The 19,138-nt window shown below is 39.7% G+C and overlaps 3 protein-coding genes across 3 annotated transcripts in view; all 3 read left to right on the forward strand.

The window, feature by feature from the left end:
- LOC105543017 (olfactory receptor 51F2) overlaps nt 1-887 on the forward strand; it is a 1,082-nt gene extending 195 nt beyond the window's left edge. Inside the window, exon 2 of the mRNA XM_011984751.1 lies at nt 23-887. Within this exon, the coding sequence (XP_011840141.1) occupies nt 23-887 (865 nt within the window). The remainder of the gene's footprint in view (nt 1-22) is intronic.
- Nucleotides 1-19,138, forward strand: part of MMP26 (matrix metallopeptidase 26) — a 323,658-nt gene that overhangs the window by 40,907 nt on the left and 263,613 nt on the right. The gene's annotated exons all lie outside the window — the stretch shown is intronic.
- LOC105543101 (olfactory receptor 51A7-like) lies at nt 10,739-11,566 on the forward strand. Its single transcript, XM_011984875.1, has one exon. The coding sequence runs from the start codon at nt 10,739-10,741 to the stop codon at nt 11,564-11,566; it is 828 nt and encodes a 275-aa protein (XP_011840265.1).

Below are 19,138 nucleotides of genomic sequence, written 5' to 3' on the forward strand. Positions count from 1 at the left end.
GGCCATCTTGCTCCGCCCCCACCTCCATCACTTTTTGTCTCCTGTATGTTGTCGCCCTCTCTGGAAATAGCATGATCCTGTTTGTAGTCCTCTGTGAACAGAGCCTCCATAAGCCTATGTATTGTTTCCTCTCTATGCTTTCAGTCACAGACCTGAGCTTGTCCCTGTGTACACTTTCTACTACCCTTGGTGTCTTCTGGTTTGAAGCCCAAGAAATCAGCCTAAATACCTGCATTGCTCAGATGTTCTTTCTACATGGATTTACTTTCATAGAGTCTGGGGTTCTACTAGCCATGGCCTTTGATCATTTTGTGACCATCTGTGACCCACTGAGATACACTACCATTTTTACCAATGCCCGAATTGCCAAGATTGGGATAAGCACGTTGATAAGAAATGCTGCCGTCATGTTGCCAGCTGTGCTCTTTGTGAAGAGGTTGTCCTTCTGCAGTTCTATGGTCCTTTCACATTCTTACTGCTACCATGTTGATCTCATCCAACTCTCCTGCACAGACAATAGGATCAACAGCATCCTTGGTCTGTTTGCGCTTTTCTCCACTACAGGGTTTGACTGCCCTTGTATCCTGCTCTCCTATATCCTGATCATTCGATCTGTCCTCAGCATCGCTTCCTCAGAGGAGAGGCAGAAAGCCTTCAACACCTGCACATCCCACATCAGTGCTGTTGCCATCTTCTACATCCCTCTCATCAGTTTGTCTCTTGTCCATCACTATGGCCATTCAGCACCTCCATTTGTCCACACCATCATGGCCAATGTCTTTCTGCTAATCCCTCCTGTGCTCAACCCTATTATCTACAGTGTGAAGACTAAGCAGATTCGAAAGGCTGTTATCAAGGTCTTAATTCAGAAGCAGTTTCAAATCTAATCATCAGTTATTTCTGATTAGAGATAAAGCCATTTATTACTAAGTGCTTTGCTAGAATGGAGTAATTGTCCCAGAGTGCCCAAACATGCCTTCAACAGTCCAAACTAAGCAACTTACAGGTTATGTGACATTTATTTAGTCAACTTCTTTGTCAATAAATTCATGTCATTGCCAACTAAATTATGATCTTTTATTTCAATATAAAGTGAAGAAATATACATAAACAATTAATTATATGTGTAAGCAGTATGAAAGCTACATAAAGTATTAATTCAGGCTCTGTGTACAATTATAAAAGTTCACATTTAATGTGAGAAACTTTCTAAATAATTCAGTTATTTTCTGAATGACTCACAGAAAACACTTTAATTAGTTTCTTTTCTTGAAATTCTTGATTATTTGTGCGATTCCAAATTAGATGTTTTATAGGGTGGATCCTAAAATACACATCAATGTAATTCCACGTTGGGTCTTATCTAGATGGAATTATTTTGCCCTTTATTATGTGCAGGGGCTGCCTAATGTAAATGCAAGTTACCATATTATGTGCTCAGCATCAGTTACTGCTGCTGTTAGCTGAAGAGTTGAAAGTTGGTAATTGCATTGTTAACATTCTAGGAGTAAGGATAACACTATTTTTCATTCTTTTTTAAACCAAGATTTGCCTTGGTATAAGAGAACCTGTACTTTTGGCTCATGTTTCTCTCTATCTCTGATTTTATGGCTTCATTTATGGGATCATTGGACTAGCAATGGCAGAGCAAAGGCTGGCTGATATCCACACATACATACTTTTTAGATATATTTAGAGCTGGTTATTGAGTCCCTCCTCTGAAGTGAATACTCTCTAGTGAATATTAACGTGAGACACAGAACTTTTCATCCTTTGTGTCCACTTCAATAGCACATCACACACAGACTTTCTTACATCTCTTCTAACAAAGTTGCTAGTTCCATCTACTGACAAATTATCCAGGCCTTTCAGCAAAGTCCACTAGTCCATGTATATCCACAGACTTCAGACAACTTCTCCTCCAAACGAAGTTAACAACCAAGAGTGCTATTCACAACTCTGCCCTTTGAAAGTGTTTTCCTTCACCACTCTCCTTTATGCCATTCAAATGTAGTGCTGTTGTGCCACTGCACACAATTTTTGGTTAGCATCAACTTGTCTACCAATCTATTCATGAACCAAGCCTGAGTATTTTCCTCCTTTTCCAGAAACTTATCAAAAAAACCCCAGTGAGGCCATGGATGTGAATTAATGAAGAGGCATCCATACAACAGTGACAACTGTCATACGATTCTGGGCCAACTATTCACATAAATTATTTGTGCTTTTTGACCTTGTGCATCATTATACCTACAATAATTGCTCAAATGTCTCAGATAGGATAACAACATAAGAATTTTTCCTGTTGCTAAGTATATTACCCTCAATTATATGATTAAGCATCTGAAGAATAACCACAAGTAAAGCCAAAACATTATTGGGCTGACTATGAGATAAACGTTCATAACTCCATTAATCACTCTCAGTAATCTTATAAGTTAACCAAAAGAGAGCATGATGACATGTTTGAGTGAACAAACTCTTTAAGAACTCTTAGATATAACCTTAGATAACCTGTATCTAAGAGTCCTTAAAGAGTTGGATATTCTTCTTTGTTTAATGAACAGTTACATTTGTAAATGACCTTAGGTTGTTTGGGGGGAAATCTGGATAATTTTTATTACATACTGGCAGTAACATTGCGGGATGCTTTGTGGGGGAGACTTAAGACTCATATTCAATTAATGGGCACTGTACACATGAAGTGACTTACATATTTACACAGGTTAAGGGATCATGACTTCCCATTATATGGCTGATGTCAGCCTGGTGCTTAGAAGTTCTCTATTGTAAATGTATACTGGGTACATCCTAGAAGATTGTTCATTTAGCTTGTCTCCAGGAAGACTATCATATATTGCAACATATCACACTGGGTCCCATCAGTCTGATAGCCATTCTAGCCTTTCTATCCTCTATAAAAACTATACCCACTTATATGATTGCTAAGTACTGCCATGTGGTCTCAGAATTCCTTCATTCTCATTGTTAATAGGAAGCCCATTTCCACAGAAGCATCTTTCATTGTTAGGTGTAGCCTACGGAGTACGGCAACTGCTGACCTTTGAAACGAACCAGACTTCCTCTTACAAATACGTTCTTTGTGGCCTCCATGAAGCCATTTCTCTTCCCTCATGGAGAAAATAATCATGTCGTAAATTCTCTTGTCCCATGTGATAAATCAGTTCTAACATGTCAGCTTCCCTGATATTTCTATAGTCCACATTTTGCCAAGAATATTTGCCATCTCCACCTAATTTTCTGTGGTCATTATCATATCCAGTCTTGAAACAACCATCTCAGTAGTGCATTAGCACAGTTTCTGGGTATCCTTGATGTAATATTGCACCTCAAATCATGGATCAATGCCTTCATGTCAATAAACTTTTCTCTATGTTAATTAATATTCATACTACCACATACTTCCACTGCTGCCTGGATTTAACACCTTCAAGATCCACTCTCCTCATTTGATTCCAGTGAGTCCAATTAAGTAGGTTCTGCAATGTCTTGAGTAAATAAACTATTTTCTTTAAAAATGGGAAATGATAGGGCAGTTCCTTTGGAGGAAAGGTATCAGTTGTGAGGCATCACACTCAGGTTTGGTTTGTGTAAGGTCTCCAGACAGTAATAAATGAATTATCTTTGAAAAGTAAGAAGGGATCTGCTTCTTCTGGCATAAAATATTCAAAAGTTTCAAGATTTGAAGACTTATTCACTCAATTGTCAACATTCCAGGAATGAGGATCTCATCATTTTCCCATTACTGTATTTCTAGACTTTTTCAAGGTTTTTGACTATCACAGAACATCTGTTAAAACTGAGCAGTCTGCCTTGCAGCTCTGCCACCCTTTTAGTTAAATCCTTTGCCTGATTTTTAGAGCTGTATAATCTATGTCTGAATGAGATAAAGGTTTCTGTCAGTGTTCCTACAGAGAACATTTGATTTTTGTGGCATACCCTGCATTGTGAGTTGGATGTCCCAATCTGATTAGCTCTTACTTCAAGATTTCTGAGGCAGATAATAAAATCAGCCCATTCTATAATCTTTAGATGTTTTAGGTAGAAATGGAGGACTATATTCAAGATCCATAGTTACCATATAACCTAATACTTTACCTTTCACCTGAACCTCAACCAGTCAATCACAAATGAGTGCGTTAGTAATTTGCCATTGAATTTCAAGGATTATTGTCAGCCCTCTGACCACTAGCAATCAGATTTATCAATTGACCATATTAATGATAATGTGCTTCCAGGGACCATGAACGAGGAACAACTGGAGTTAAAGAAGGAGGAAGAATAAGATGATAGAAAACACCTCATTGAGTTTGATGCTGCATTAATCAGGGTTCAATCAAAAACCAGAAATCATACAATAATTTTAACAGGAAAAATTTAATGTAGAGAATTATTAACAAGGACCTAAAATAGTGGGGAAATTAGCTTGTTAGATAGAATTACAAAGAATTCAGTAGAAACAGCTATAAGGGGCGCCCATTACCCCAGGGGCTGGGATAAAGTCCCCAAGGAGGACTCCTTTCCTTGCACTAGGCTGAAGTCACAAAAGTGCCTTGTCAGTGAGGTTTTCCATAAATCTGCCCTCTGATAGTTGCAAGAAAGGCCTTCCCTAAGAAGGTGCCAAGCCCCAGAACTCTCTAAGTGCAAGGGAAACTGCTGATTGCTGGGCACTGCTGTACCTGGGAACTGGAAAGACTGTTCTCTCTAGGAGTATAATGAATTTCCATGTGTGGCTGTGCCTGGGGTGTCTCCAGCCTGTCTTCTCTGGGTAAGTTGAGCGACTACCTTGCTAGAAGACTAGTCTCATGGGGCCCGTGATGTGCACACACATATTCAGGGATAAGGAGAAGATACAGAAGAAGCTATCTCAGCTGCAGTGCTGGCCTATTATGCCTATGGTTCCAGGTTATGCCATTACTGTTTCAGTGGAGAGCTGGAGAACAAGTTCAGTGGTGAAATGCTGAAGAAAGCTATGAACTGCTGGAACCGAGCCCTGGAGGAAACACACCGAGTCAAGCAAGAAGAAAAATCGTAATTTGTAGGAGTCTGGTTGGCAAACCACAATAAAACCAGAAAGAGAAAAACCTCTTCTTTTCCTTTCAGTGTGCCTCCACTACCCTCTACTGACAAATCTCAACATTGTACCAGCTGGCAAAACATTATAAGGCCCAACGTCTTCATCACAGAGCAGGTAAAAAGGGATTTGGAGGTTGAGAAATGGCACATCAATAATAATTCAGATACCATTATGGGTGACTATTGCCTAATCCTACAGGGTCACCTCTGAAGCCTTATCAAATATGTCTCAGGATACTCGACCCAGGAAAATAAAAAAGACAGAAACAATTTATCCATTGGATCCTTTTTCCCATTGCTCAAAGTCTACCTCACGAATCCTTAATTCTCCCCATTTCTGGGTTGTACATACATGAATACCAAGTAAGTACATGTAGATATCTCATCATTCAGTGTCAGTCATGGGGCAAGAAACAAGAGATACATGGCACAGGCCTAGGCTGAGATGTTTTCAGATTCTTCCGGTGTAAAGCCAGCCAATGACTAAATGGGTCTGATTGCTGCAACAGTGATTGGAAAATGAGGCTAAAATATTTGCAGTGATGAACTAGAAGTAGCGAATTCACAGGGTCAGCTCAAATCTTGATGCTCTATCCTGGAGAGCTTATAGGTTCACAGAAAATGCAGTCACCTCAGAATGAGGTATGAGCTATTTCTTCTGCTGTACTGGAAATCTATCCTTGTTCTTTTTTGTTATTGTTTTTGGTGCAAGTTCTGTTATTTAATCCCATAAGTCAATTAAAATGATATGCTTACCAACTTGTTTCCTCTTTTTTAAAACTCCAAATAGAGAAGAAAAATGATCCTGAAAAAGGTATCCACATGCCAAGTCTTTTAGAAAATATGGGGATAGCTCCAGGGCAATGGAGAAAGTGCTATGAGCACATAAAGTATACAAAAGTGGTCTCAGGAAGGCTGCTGAGAGAAAAATCTTTCTGCAGGGAATATTTATTATTACTAAGTTTACACCCTTTTATGTTAAAATGATGATATTAACAATAATATTATTATTTATTTATTGTTATTAACAATAAATAAAAAGGAGAAGTAAAGGAAAGCAGAAATGGAGGAGGAAGAGCTAGGGCAGCAAGTCAAATCAGATAAAAAAATAGAAGAAAGATAATAGATTTTATTTCATTTTTTTCTTAAAAATCACCTAAATTTAGCCTTTCCAAGTGAGAGTTCTAATTGTTTTGTTCCCTAAAAAAAGTAACAAACAAACAAACAAAAAAACCCACAACAAAACAAAAACAAACTTGTAATTTTTTCATAGTTCTAGTTGCTTTTTTGACCTGGTGACCCTGTAGCCTTTTCTAGATCTGAAGACCAATTAATTTTCCACTCAAAATGATGTAGATACATGTCAGGAAGTAACAGAAGGATCTACCATAAGGCAAACATGAGCTATATGATTCCATTATGGTTCTGGCCTGATGCTGGAAAAAATACATCAACATTAGAAACTTGCACTCCTTTTGGTAATACTCTAGTTAAAATATACATTTTTTTTCCGAATGTGAAAAATCAAATTGAATTATGTCTCCTATCTGTGTATGAGAATAGGAATGTGAGGAACTAGTGCTCCTCATTTTTCAAAGCCAGTGTAGACTGAAGAGGTGCTCCTCATTACCTGCTAAAAACGGCTCTAGGTTTAGGTTCAAGGTTTTCTGGAAGTTTACCTCTGAAAGTTTCTGAAAGCTTCTTGTATTGATTATCCTACTCACTGGTGATCCATAGTTGTCCTCTGAACTATAAGCTCAATAAAAGCAATGCATCTATTTTGGTCACCTGTGTTTCTCAGTAGTTGGAAACAATACATTGTTCATAATAGGTCATCAGGAAATACATATCAAATAAATGAATGATGATGGCAATAGATATGCTGTTTGTGGTAGGTAACATAAGAATTGATGGGGAAAGGAAGAAAGTTTACTTGTACTATCTATTTTAGAAAGCAGGGGGAGATTTTTTTTTTTTTTTTTTTAATATCAGAAAATGTGTTTTCCTAATGGGTGGAGGTTTGAATAAAGACTAAAGTTTGAATGAGCAGAATCCTTTAGGATTATCTTCTCTAGTTAGGATAATCTAACTAGGTCTGCAATGCTCTCTTGGTTTGACACTTATGTGCCCCCTTTTCTAGGCATTCATTATATTTTCATAACAGCTGCAATTTTGCCTTTAGAAATGCCAGGGCAATAAGTTGAGAAACCTAGGCTGGATATATTGGCTAGAATTAGTGTAGGCCTTCATGGTTATTTTGTTCTGGTCCAGTAATAATAAAGAGGACCATTTCAGAGGATATTCTGTATCGCTTTTGTCTGTCATCCTCAGCAACCAGTTCTAAATGTATTCAGGGCCTAACAAATCTGGTTTCAGTCACCCTCCTGCCCTGGAGTGCCAGGGCTGCATCTGCCCAAGTTTAGTGAAGCCTTGAGTCTAGGGGACCTAAGGCTTTAGGAAAATAATACAGTGTTTAACTAGGACTGATATTTTCCTGAAGGCAGAATATTAGGTATCATAATCCTGACTATATTTCTACTGGCATGATTTTGTAGTAAAAGGCTACTAAATACCAGAAAATTCTGACCTTAAGTAGGGTTCACAGCTTTATCAAAGCTCTACAAATGAGCAAATCTTCAGAGGTGTTAAGCAACTAGGCCCATGTTATAGTATCAGTCTGCTAGCTTACTGGATTCTTTTCTCCAATTTTCTGCCTGCCCTAACTGATGACTACAGCCCCCAACTCCATCACATCACCTCTTGTATTAACCTGAAGATGAAGTCATCATTGTTGGCTGTCTAAGTTGGTTCATTTATCTGATATACTTTGTTTCAGGCCAATAGTATTTTACTAAATCTTATGTTCTGTTTTCTTTATCTGAAAATCATATGCCCCTGCACAACATACCAGCAGAATTATACAATTTATTTATTTCTAATTTTCAAAGGTAGTGGGCTGAACAATTTCTCTTCTGAATGTGAGGGTCTAAGTTATTAAGCATGTTGTAACCCTGGGTATTACTTTTTGTTTTGTGAGATTAAGTGCCTTTGAGGACCAATAAATGTTACGGGGCTAGATATAAGACAATGCAGAAAGAGGGAGCCTATGATAAATTAGAGACCTTGTCACCTACCTAAAGCCATCACATTAAAAATCTATTTAGACATTGTGATGACCAAACAGAACACATTTGTGGGCAGGATTCCACCTCAAGTCTGCCTGTCTCTGACCTCTGTGACTGGCTTATGTTGAGCCTTTTAAGGTATACACTGAATCTTAGATAGAGCCATTGCTGGATTTGGGCTGTCTTTGATAATGCCTTAGAGTGACTGTCCCCAAATCCTGCACCTGTGTGGAAACAGGATCACATCAGTTAAAGCCTTCACTGTGATTCAGAGCCTGCTCACTTAGGAGAGCTCATTATTGAAAGACATTTATGAGACAAATCAAAGCAAAATCAAAACAAAAGTCATTGTTCCCAGGGGACTAGGTGTCTATTAATTCTCAAGAGGACATTCCTCTGCTAATGAAGAGTATGAGGATATAAACAAAGGTGCAGATTCCCAACAGAGTGCTGGAACAGAGAAGCTGCAACAGCTGTAGGATCTGAAGGCTTCCCATTCTTGGTCTGGAATTAGGTAGCTAGAAGCCTGGTAAGTGTTCTGGTGAATGAAATTGAATTTCCTTAGGATGGTTTTATCTTTTCCAATGAAAACACTGTGGTTTTGTAGACAACCCTATATCTTTCAAAAGAATGGAGGTAAAAATGTTTCATGGGTGTTCAACCTAAGAGATCAAGCTACATTTTGGAGAAGGTTTATGGCTGAAAAGACTAGTGTCCTCATGTAGCATGGGGTACTTACTTGTATTTACATGATGAATACAGTTGAATACAACAATGTTGCCAGTAGTGACTCATTTATGGAGTTACCGGAGTTAGGTTGGAAGATTGTCAACAAAGGCCTCAGGCATGAAACCTTGGAAATGGCCCATTTTGAGAGGATTAATTGAAGGGAGAGGGATGTTGTGTTATCACTTTTTTCTCTGTCAGAATTCTGCTCCTCTGACAAGGACAGGCTGTTAGCCACACCATTGGAGCTTTTTATTCTACAGCTCTTGAAAGGAAAGTTACCCAAAGTGTCACTAATGCTGACACTAGGAGTATGAACAGTATCAAACCCAAATTCCAGAGACAGACACCTGCACTGGTCACCAATCTGAAGGGTAGACACAGAGAAGCCAAGTGCAATAGGAAAAAAGAATCCATGAACAGACAAAGACAAGAGCTATGACCATTCAGAGCAGGGCCAGTAGCAATTGCACTGTAAGGTGGCGAGTACTTTAAACACATACAACTGGCATCTGTGTTATGGGATGCATAACAAGGAAGCGTTGGTCACACATAACACTAAGCCTGCCTCATAGCTCCTAACTCAGGTCAACATGAGGCAAAGGTCCTTAAATTTTTTTTGCAGCATATAGAATAGCTACTATTTCCCCTTTCCTTCACTACTTTCTATTTCTATCCACCACTTTCTAGTTTCTTCTAGCTGAATGCAACCTCCTCTTTACCCTTGCCAAGACATGCTCGGAGACGTTCCATGAAAGGACAAATGATCACACATGGCCATCCTCTCTGCACCACTTAAGGTAGTCTCTTGCTGTCACTAGCCATCTAAGTCATGAGAGCTGGGTCAGAGGAGCTCTTCCTCCTCCGGTCACTGAAGTGCTGTGCTTACTCACACTGCCCTGCCTCAGGCTACTGTCAAGATCTGGCAAACGGTGTTTGCTACCAGACTTGAAGATCGCTCTGAGGTTTTGAGCCTATCTTTTTCTGTGAATACCCGAAAAGTGAATCATTTTACAATGTGTATAATTTTCAGGAACTTATCATCCCTACCACATATGTTTTTTATTCTCTTGTTTTTTATTTTAATAATATCCTTTAAAAATAGAAAAATCCCACATGTTGTATAAAACAGGCAATGGGCTGAGTTTGACTGCATTACAGTTCGCCAACCTCTGTCGTAGACCAATTCTATATATTTTCACAGTCATGTACCAAGATCAATAAGATAAGATTCAGGCCTCCCCTAAGTGCTGTTACTACAGCATGCATCTGTGGTTTGTGTGAGTACATGACCATTGACCACACACATGACAGTAGATTGCAACATATTCCACTTAGTTTAATTGAAGCAAAAATCTCAAAAAGGGAGGATTTCAAAAAAAGTGGGTATCAAAGCACTTTCTTTCTAGCTAGAAAATTATTCAGAAATATATCAGGGATTAAAGATAGAAAAATAACATAAAAGTTTTAAATGAATCCTGTGATGAACCTGTTTAAATATTTTCCATTGTTTTCTTTACATAGGAAAATATATATTATGCTATTTCTTGGCACCTAAGATTGAGCTATATTTAATTTAACCAGCAACTGAACTTAAATATATTCAGCAAATACAATTAAAAATTTTTGTCTATTGTGCATCTTACTTTAGGCCTTGGAGCAGATAAGCTAGTGACCTATCTGTGATGTTTCTGCTCCACACCTCAGAAGTTGAAGTCTCCACATTCCTGTTGATTGGGATACCAGGACTTGAGCATGCACACATTTGGATCTCTATCCCCATCTGCCTTATGTACCTCATGGCCATGCTGGGCAACTGCACCATCCTATTTGTTATCAGAAGAGAGCATTCCCTGCAAGAGCCCATGTACTATTTCCCCTCCATGCTGGCCCTGTCCGACCTGGGCCTGTCTTTCTCCTCCCTACCCACTATGCTGAGAACTTCTTGTTCAACAACATGGGGGATTTCTGTTGATGCATGCATTGTCCAGGAATTCTTCATCCATGGATTCACAGACATGGAGTCTTCAGTCCTCCTAATCATGTCCTTTGATCGCTTCATAGCCATTCGCAACCCCCTAAGATATAGCTCTATTCTCACCAGCGTCAGGGTTTTGCAAATTGGACTAGTGTTTGCTATTAAAAGCATTCTCCTAGTGCTACCCCTTCCTTTTACTTTAAAGAGACTCAGGTACTGTAATAGACACCTTTTATCCCACTCCTACTGCCTTCACCAGGATGTAATGAAGCTGGCCTGCTCTGACAATAGGGTTAACTTTTACTATGGTTTGTTCGTTGTGCTCTGCATGATGTCAGACAGTGTTTTTATTGCTATTTCCTATGTGTTCATCCTGAAGACTGTGTGGGGAATTGCATCCCGTGGGGGTGCATTTAACACCTGTGTGTCTCACGTCTGTGCTCTACTCATCTTCTATGTGCCCATCATCACCTTGGCTATCATGCATCGCTTTGCTAAGCATAAATCCCCTTTAGCTACGATTCTGAGAGCAGATGCATTCTTGCTGGTACCACCCTTGATGAATCCCATTGTGTATTGTGTAAAAACTTGGCAGATTAGGGTAAAGGTCCTGGAAAAATTGGCTCTGAAGCCTAAATGATGGGGCAAAGGTGGAAATTCTATTTTTTTCACAATACATTTTCTTAGGAGAAGGAAAGTGTTTCATTCAAATAGGAAATGGTTCTATTTACTTCATAGCTTTACAATTAGATGTATTAATTAATTGGTCAATCAACTAATCCCTAATGAACATCTAATATACCACAGCTTTTCTACTTTTGATAAAGAAGAGGCTTATATTTCATAAACATGTTATGAATTATTTTGTTATTCTTTGGGTGATTGATAACATGAATTCTCAGACACAAGAAGGAAGAGCAAAACTCTTGCAAATGTTCTAATGAGAAGTTAGGAAAAGTAGCCCTGAACTGTGACTGGGAGAGCCCTACAAAATTCTGGTACTATTTAACATCTTGATATTTACCTCCTTTTATTTTATTTTCATTGTGATTTACATTAAACTCTTTATAAAGTGTCTGAGTTTGTCTAAGTATGTTCTTTACTTTGCTATTCAAAGTGTGGTCTGCTGACTGGCAGTAACAGCACTACTTAGAAAGTTGTTAAAATTGCTGCAGAATCTCATGTCCTGCTGCAAGCCTGTTGAGCTGAAATCTGCATTGTAGCAAGATCTCAGGTGACTGGCATGTAGGTTAGTGTTTAAGGAACTTTTCTCGGGTGATGTGAAAGGGAAACACAGAGACTACGTCATTTGGTGAAGCAAATTTTGGTGGAAGTCAATTTGGGGAGGAAGTTATAGAAGGGTCATGGCACTTGACAATGTTTATAGTAAATATAAGGGGTTGAAACTTTGATGCTCAATGGTTGCAGGCCCATATGTATGTCCACCATGATGCATATATCTCTCTCACTAACTATATTGTAAATTTCCACAGGACAAGAGCTACAAATTATTCAACTTTAACTCTCTTGACAACAAAGTACTCTGTTGATGGTATGTGCTTGATAGATCTATTAATATATCAATTTGAACTAAAAAAAATAGTCTAAAGAAAAAGAGGTAGCATCCTGAAGCCAGGTCCCTCAGGTTTTTCTGGGATAAAAATTCTAGGGTGCATCAGAGCAGTCATCATCTAGGCTCAAGATAGCCCTCTCTCCTTTGCATGCCTCACAGTAAGAAGTTAACATTACAGATACATAAGGAGGTTCATAAGATGTGGATTCTTCCCTTTGATGCTGCCTTCTGAATTGAGGGGAGCCCCGTATTGCTGTTCATCAATAATGACAGCACAGAATCTTCACCACTGTGGCCAACCAGACACCCAATTAACAATAACTTTAATACCTGAGTCTCCCACTCTCACTTCTCGCTTTAAGGCATTGTGAATGGAGCCAGACCAAAGGGCTCCAATGATCTCCTAATGAGAAAGGGTCAACAAGGAAACTTTAGGAGTCACTAGGACTGTGCGATCCTTATTTAGTACATCAGGGTCCAGGATCACTCCTAAAGAATAAGATATAGTATAACTCCAGGCTGAGAATTTAGGAATTTAGAAGCTAACCCACAGAAGGAGAAGTAAGTAAACCCCATCAGAGTTACATGTCCTCTAAACTCTACTGTGATAGCTCAGCCCTGCCAGGGAGGAGATCAAATGAATGGAAAAACTAGGGACTCAGTCAGGAACAGGTCCTCTGGTTTCAGCTCTGCCATTTCCTGGCTTTGCGGTATTGAGAAAATTACTTCCTATGTATTATGATATATTTCATATGTACTTTTAAATTAAGAACATAATTATTTCTCCATACATTCCAGGGATTAAATAAATTAATGTGTTTAAAAGCTCTAAGACCTCAATATGGTCTTCAGACAGGTTTGTTTGGATATGGCAGTGTTTGGATGATTTTGTATATATATACACATACACATAAATTATCTTAAGTATGGAAAGATATGGAAATAGTAGACCTATATTCCCCCATTGAAACATTCCAACATTCAGTAGGCAACCCCTGAGAAGTCGTTAGCCTCTTAGTTAATGAAGATCCCACTACTAACAGTGTGACTATGTACTTGTTTTACAAACTTATAGTATTTCCTTGGCTCCTCTAGACATTTGAGCTTATGATCCCTCTTATGAATTCTCAATATCCCCCTCCCCCACTCTCTCTCTCTTCCTCTCTCTTTTTGACACACACATACACACACACACGTATAAACACACACACACACACACATATACAGAATAACATTCTGGTTGCTACCCTGGAGAGCTTTGTTTAACAAGTAGATCAACCCAGAGATTTAGCTTTTGCAAAGCTTTTCCCGATCTGCAGTTTTATCCACCTTCTGTGTATCACTGTCACATTTGTAACTGTACTTGTTAATACTCTCTCCCCTCTGTGTGCTGTTAAGAAATTTTTTTCCCCTTAACTTATCAGCCAAGTTAATGTGATTTGCAGAGGGAGAATAGGACCCTAGACTGGCCAGGGGTATTAATAACAAACACTATATAGTTGAAGGTTTTGACAGAATTGGTGTGGATTTGGCCAGTGTATAGGAGACAGTAGGAAAAAGGAGAGAGCAACTGAGGCTCTGCTGTGAAAGAGAGACAGTTTTCTACTTTTCTACTACCCTGATTTAGCAGAGTAATAAACACATGGAAGTAGCCAGAGGAGTTGGGTTTCAGTTCAATACCTACCACTGACTTATAAAGGACCATTCAAAGGTGCTTTCCACAGTCCAAAGTTGCAGTTTTCTGTCTATGAAATGAGGTGGAGTTGGGAGAAGATTAAAGAAACTTCCAGCTGTAAAGCTCTTTCTTCTGATTAATCATGCATACAAAGTTTAAATATAGTTACTTTTTTTATTAGTCCTACATCGTTTATTGAATATCTCTATGTTCCTACATTATGATACAGACATTTTACTGTAAGATAAGAACTGCTTTACTTATGATAGGAACAAAAGACATACATTTATAAAATACATATAAATATATTTAACTTAAGCAAATAATTTTATTGGAAAATGGAAAAAACCATTAATGAAACACTTATATACTCTTGCATGTGAAAACTTATCACTAATGTTTATTTTCTTACATTTAACCTGTAAATATAATTTAACACCTCCTAGAAATCCAAAGCTTTCATTTGTTTTGCGAGATGGGGTTTGTTTTACATCTCACATTAAGTAAATCACACTATAAAGCTATAATAAATAAGTGATATGTTGTCATTCATAAAAAGATCCTCAAAGCAAAATGCATATACCTACATAACCTAATGACCAGCAAGCATTATAATACGTGCTGTGGTGGTGAGCACCTGAGATTTTTTGATCAGTATACAGTAAAAGACTGTTAGTACACTGTGTATACTTATATATACACACAGATATACATTGTATATTATATATATACACAATATTATATATACATATAATTTATAATATGATATGCATAGTATTTTATTTCAGTGGGAAAAGGAATGTATTTAACAGGTAATTCTGCCATTAGTAAATATCCACCTTGATTAATAAAAATTTAAACTTCTAACAGAAAAATTTAGAAGTAAAAACCATTGTAACAATTTTAGAAAATAGTATAAGACATTGTGCATTGAATGCCTGGAATCAAAGATTTTTTTTTTTTTTTTTTTTTTAGATGGAGTCTTGCCCTGTCACCCAGGCTGGAGTGCAGTGGTGCAATCCCTGCCCACTGCAGCTTCCACCTCCTGGGTTCAAGTGATTCTCCTGCCTCAGCCTCCTAAGTAGCTGAGACTACAGGCGTGCACCACCATGCCCGACTAGTTTTTTTTTGTGTTGTTAGTAGAGACGGGGTTTCACCATACTGGCCAGGCTGGTCTCAAACTCCTGACCCTGTGATCCGCCCACCTCAGCCTCCCAAAGTGCTGGGATTACAGGTGTAAGCCACCGTGTGCAGCCAAAGACCTCTTTTTTAAAGCAATATATGAAACACAAAAAGCATAAAGGAAACTAAATTTAAATTTGTTTAAATAATACTACCTGTATTTGCTTGAGAGTTGATCAGCAAACAAGATCAAAGACAAATAACAGATTGGGAAAGGCATAAAACAAAAATGTTTTGGAAATATTTATTTGTTTGTTTATTTATTTGTTTATTTATTAGGTTGGTGCAAATGTACTTGCTGTTTTGTCGTTACTTTTAATGGCAAAAACTGCAATTATATTTGCACCAACCTAACATTTATTTATTTTTGAGACAAGGTCTTGTTCTGTTGTCCATGCGGGAGTGCAGTAGTGAAACCATGCCTCATTGCAGCCTCAACCTCCTGGGCTCAAGTGAACCTCCCACTTCAGAGTCCCTAGTAACTGGGACTATAAGCACCTGTCACCATGAATGCCTATTTATTTTTTAAATATTTTGAAGAGATGGAATGTTCTTATTTTGGCCAGGCCAGTCTCATACTCCTGTACTTAAGCAATTCTCTTGCCTCAGTTTTCCAAAGAGTTGGGATTATAGGTGTGACCCACCCACTCATATATAAAATATAAACAACCCAATAGAAAAATGGATGAAGATTATTTGAATAGGCTATTCATGGGAGAGGAAACAAAAATAATCAATAATATGTGAAAGATACTCATTTTTACTGTTAGAAAAATCCAAAATTAAGTAAAACTAGATAGTTCTAACTTTATCTTAAAGTAAAATAATTTTACTTTATGTAATTAAAGTAATAAAAACCACTATATACCTGAAGGTTCTGACAGAATTGGTGTGGATTTGGCCAGTGTGCAGGAGAGAGCAGGAACAAGGAAAGAACAATTGAGGCTCTGCTGTGAAAGAGAGACAGTTTTCTGCTATCCTAATTTAACAGTTATAAACACATGGAGGCAGCTGGGTGCAGTGGCTCACACCTGTAATCCCAGCACTTTGGGAGGCTGAGGTAGGCGGATCACGAGGTCAGGAGACGGAGACCATCCTGGCTAACATGGTGAAACCCCGTCTCTACTAAAAGCACAAAAAATTAGCTGGGGGTGGTGGCAGGTGCCTATAGTCCCAGCTACTCGGGAGGCTGAGGCAGGAGAATGGCGTGGATCCAGGAGGTGGAGCTTGCAGTGAACCAAGATCGTGCCACTGTGCTCCAGCCTGGGCATTGAGATTCAGAGGGCAGGGACAGAAAAAGATGTAGGAATAGAAAGTTCCACCAATTGTCCCCCTACCATAAGGACACCGATTTAACATCTGTACATAAGAAATGAAGGGGTGGCCTGCCCCTCCACACCTGTGGGCATTTCTCATTAGGAGACTTGAGAAAAGAAGTGAGACACAGAGACAAAGTATAGAGAAAGGAAAAGTGGGCCCAGGGGACCAGCGCTCAGCATACAGAGGACCCGCACTGGTCTCTGAGTTCCCTCAGTATTTATTGATCATTATCTTTACCATCTTAGAACAAGGGAAGTGGCAGGATAATAGGATCATCCCCGGGAGAAGGTCAGCAGTAAGACATATGAATAAAGATCTCTGTGACATGAATAAGTTTAAGGAAAAGTGCTGTGCCTTGATACGTATATGCAAACATCTCCATAAACCTTTTTAGTGCATAAAGAGCAGTGTTGCTGCTAGCACGTCCCACCTTCAGCCCTAAGGTGGTTTTCTCCTTTCTCAGTAAATAGAACATACAATTGGGTTTTACACGGAGATGTTCCATTGCCCAGGGATGGGCAGGAGACAGATACTTTTCTCTATCTCAACTGCCAAGAGGCCTTCTTTCTTCTTATACTAGTCCTCAGCACAGACCCTTCATGGGTGTCAGGCTGGGGGACGATTAGGTCTTTCCCTTCCCAGGTGGCCATATTTCAGACTATCACATGGGGAGAAACCTTGGACAATACCTAGCTTTCCTAGGCAGAGGTCCCTGCGACCTTAGGCAGTGTATGTGTCCCCGGGTACTTGAGACTAAGAGAATGGTGATGATGACTTTTAACCAGCAAGCTGCCTTCAGGCACTTGTTAAACAAAGAACACCCTGCACAGCCCAAATCCATTAAACCTTGAGTCACCACAGCATGTGTCTCTTGCAAGGACATGGTTGTGGGTAGGGTCACAGATTAACAGCATCTCAAATACAGAACAAAATGGAGTCTCTTATGTCTACTTCTTTCTATATAGGCACAGTAACAGTCTGATCTCTCTTTCTTTTCCCCACAAGAAACACCTTTTTAAAAACAAAAAATTCTGATGAGTCCTTATAATAACTGGCTTTAGTTTCATATCACTGAAAAAGGCACTGAAGAGATTAAAAAAACTTATCTTGAATCACCAATGCTGCACTGCCCCTGTCACCAGGCAATGGCAATGACAGTGTGGTGCAGAGTGTCTCTGGGTGCTGGGGGAGGGAGAGCAGACACACTGACATCAGAAATGAAATTCTGATGCATTAAACTCAGTGCTTTCTTGTTAGAGAAGGAAAACAACAACAAACAACAACAACAAAACTGGACCAAACTCAGCTGATGCTCACCCATGGAGGGAGCATTTAAAACAGCCATAATCAGTGGGGAATTGCCGATCCCAGCAGTCAAAACTGGAGTGCCTGTAAACCTCACCACCACAGACCAAAGTGACCTGGGTCTTTAAGTAAACTTGAAAGGCAGTCTAGGCCACAAGGATTGCAACTCTGAGATGAGTCCTGTTGGTCCAGGACTGAACTGGTCCAGAGACAGTGGACTAGAGAGGGGTGCAACCTACAGAGACACACTGAGGCTGCTAAGGGAGTGCTGGTATCACGCCTCCCCTAACCCCAGGCTGCATAGCTCATGGCACCAAAAGAGACACCTTCCTTCTGCTTGAGGTGAGGAGGGAGAAAAGTGGGAGGAGTTCGTCTTTCATCTTGCATGCCAGCTCAGCTGTAGCAGAATAGAGCACCAGTCAGAGTCTCGAGGCTTTGTTCCAGAACCTAGCTACCACATGGCATTTCTAGACACATCCTGGGCCAGAAGGGAACCTGCTGCCTTGAAGGGAAGGACCTAGTCCTGGCAGCACTTATCAACTGCTAACTGAAGAGCCCTTGGGCCCTGAACAACAAGCGGCAATACCCAGGTACTATATCAAAAGCCTTGGGTTAGCCTCTGAGACTTGCTGACTTCAGGTGAGATTCAGCACATTACCAGCTGTGCTGGCTATGGGGAGACTCCTTCTGCTTGAGGAAAACAGAGGGAAGAGTAAGGGGACTTTCTCTTGCACCTTAGGTAGCAGCACAACTACAGGGCTGAAGAGCACTAAGCGGGTTCTTGGGATCCCCCATTCTAGGATTTGACTCTTGGATGGCGTTTCTGGACCTGCCCTGGGCCAGAGGGGAGCCCACTGACCTGAAGGGTGAGTCCCTGGCCAGGCAGTATTCACCACAAGCTGACTTAAGAGCCCTTGGGCCTTATGGGAATATCTGTGGTTTTCTGGCAGTATTTCGCATGGCCAGTGGTGGCAGGTGGCTACAGGATGAGGTTCCTTTGCCTTTGGAAAGTGGAGGGAGAGTGGGAAGGTCTATATCTTGTGATGTGAGTGCCCCTCAGCTGCAGTATAATAGAACACCACGTAGACTTCTAAGGCTTTTGACCCTAGTGCCTAAATCCCGGACAGCATCTCTGGACACACTTGGGGCCTGGGGGA

Source organism: Mandrillus leucophaeus, unplaced genomic scaffold (assembly GCF_000951045.1).
Source record: "Mandrillus leucophaeus isolate KB7577 unplaced genomic scaffold, Mleu.le_1.0 Scaffold1065, whole genome shotgun sequence".
Classification (NCBI taxonomy): Eukaryota; Metazoa; Chordata; class Mammalia; order Primates; family Cercopithecidae; genus Mandrillus; species Mandrillus leucophaeus.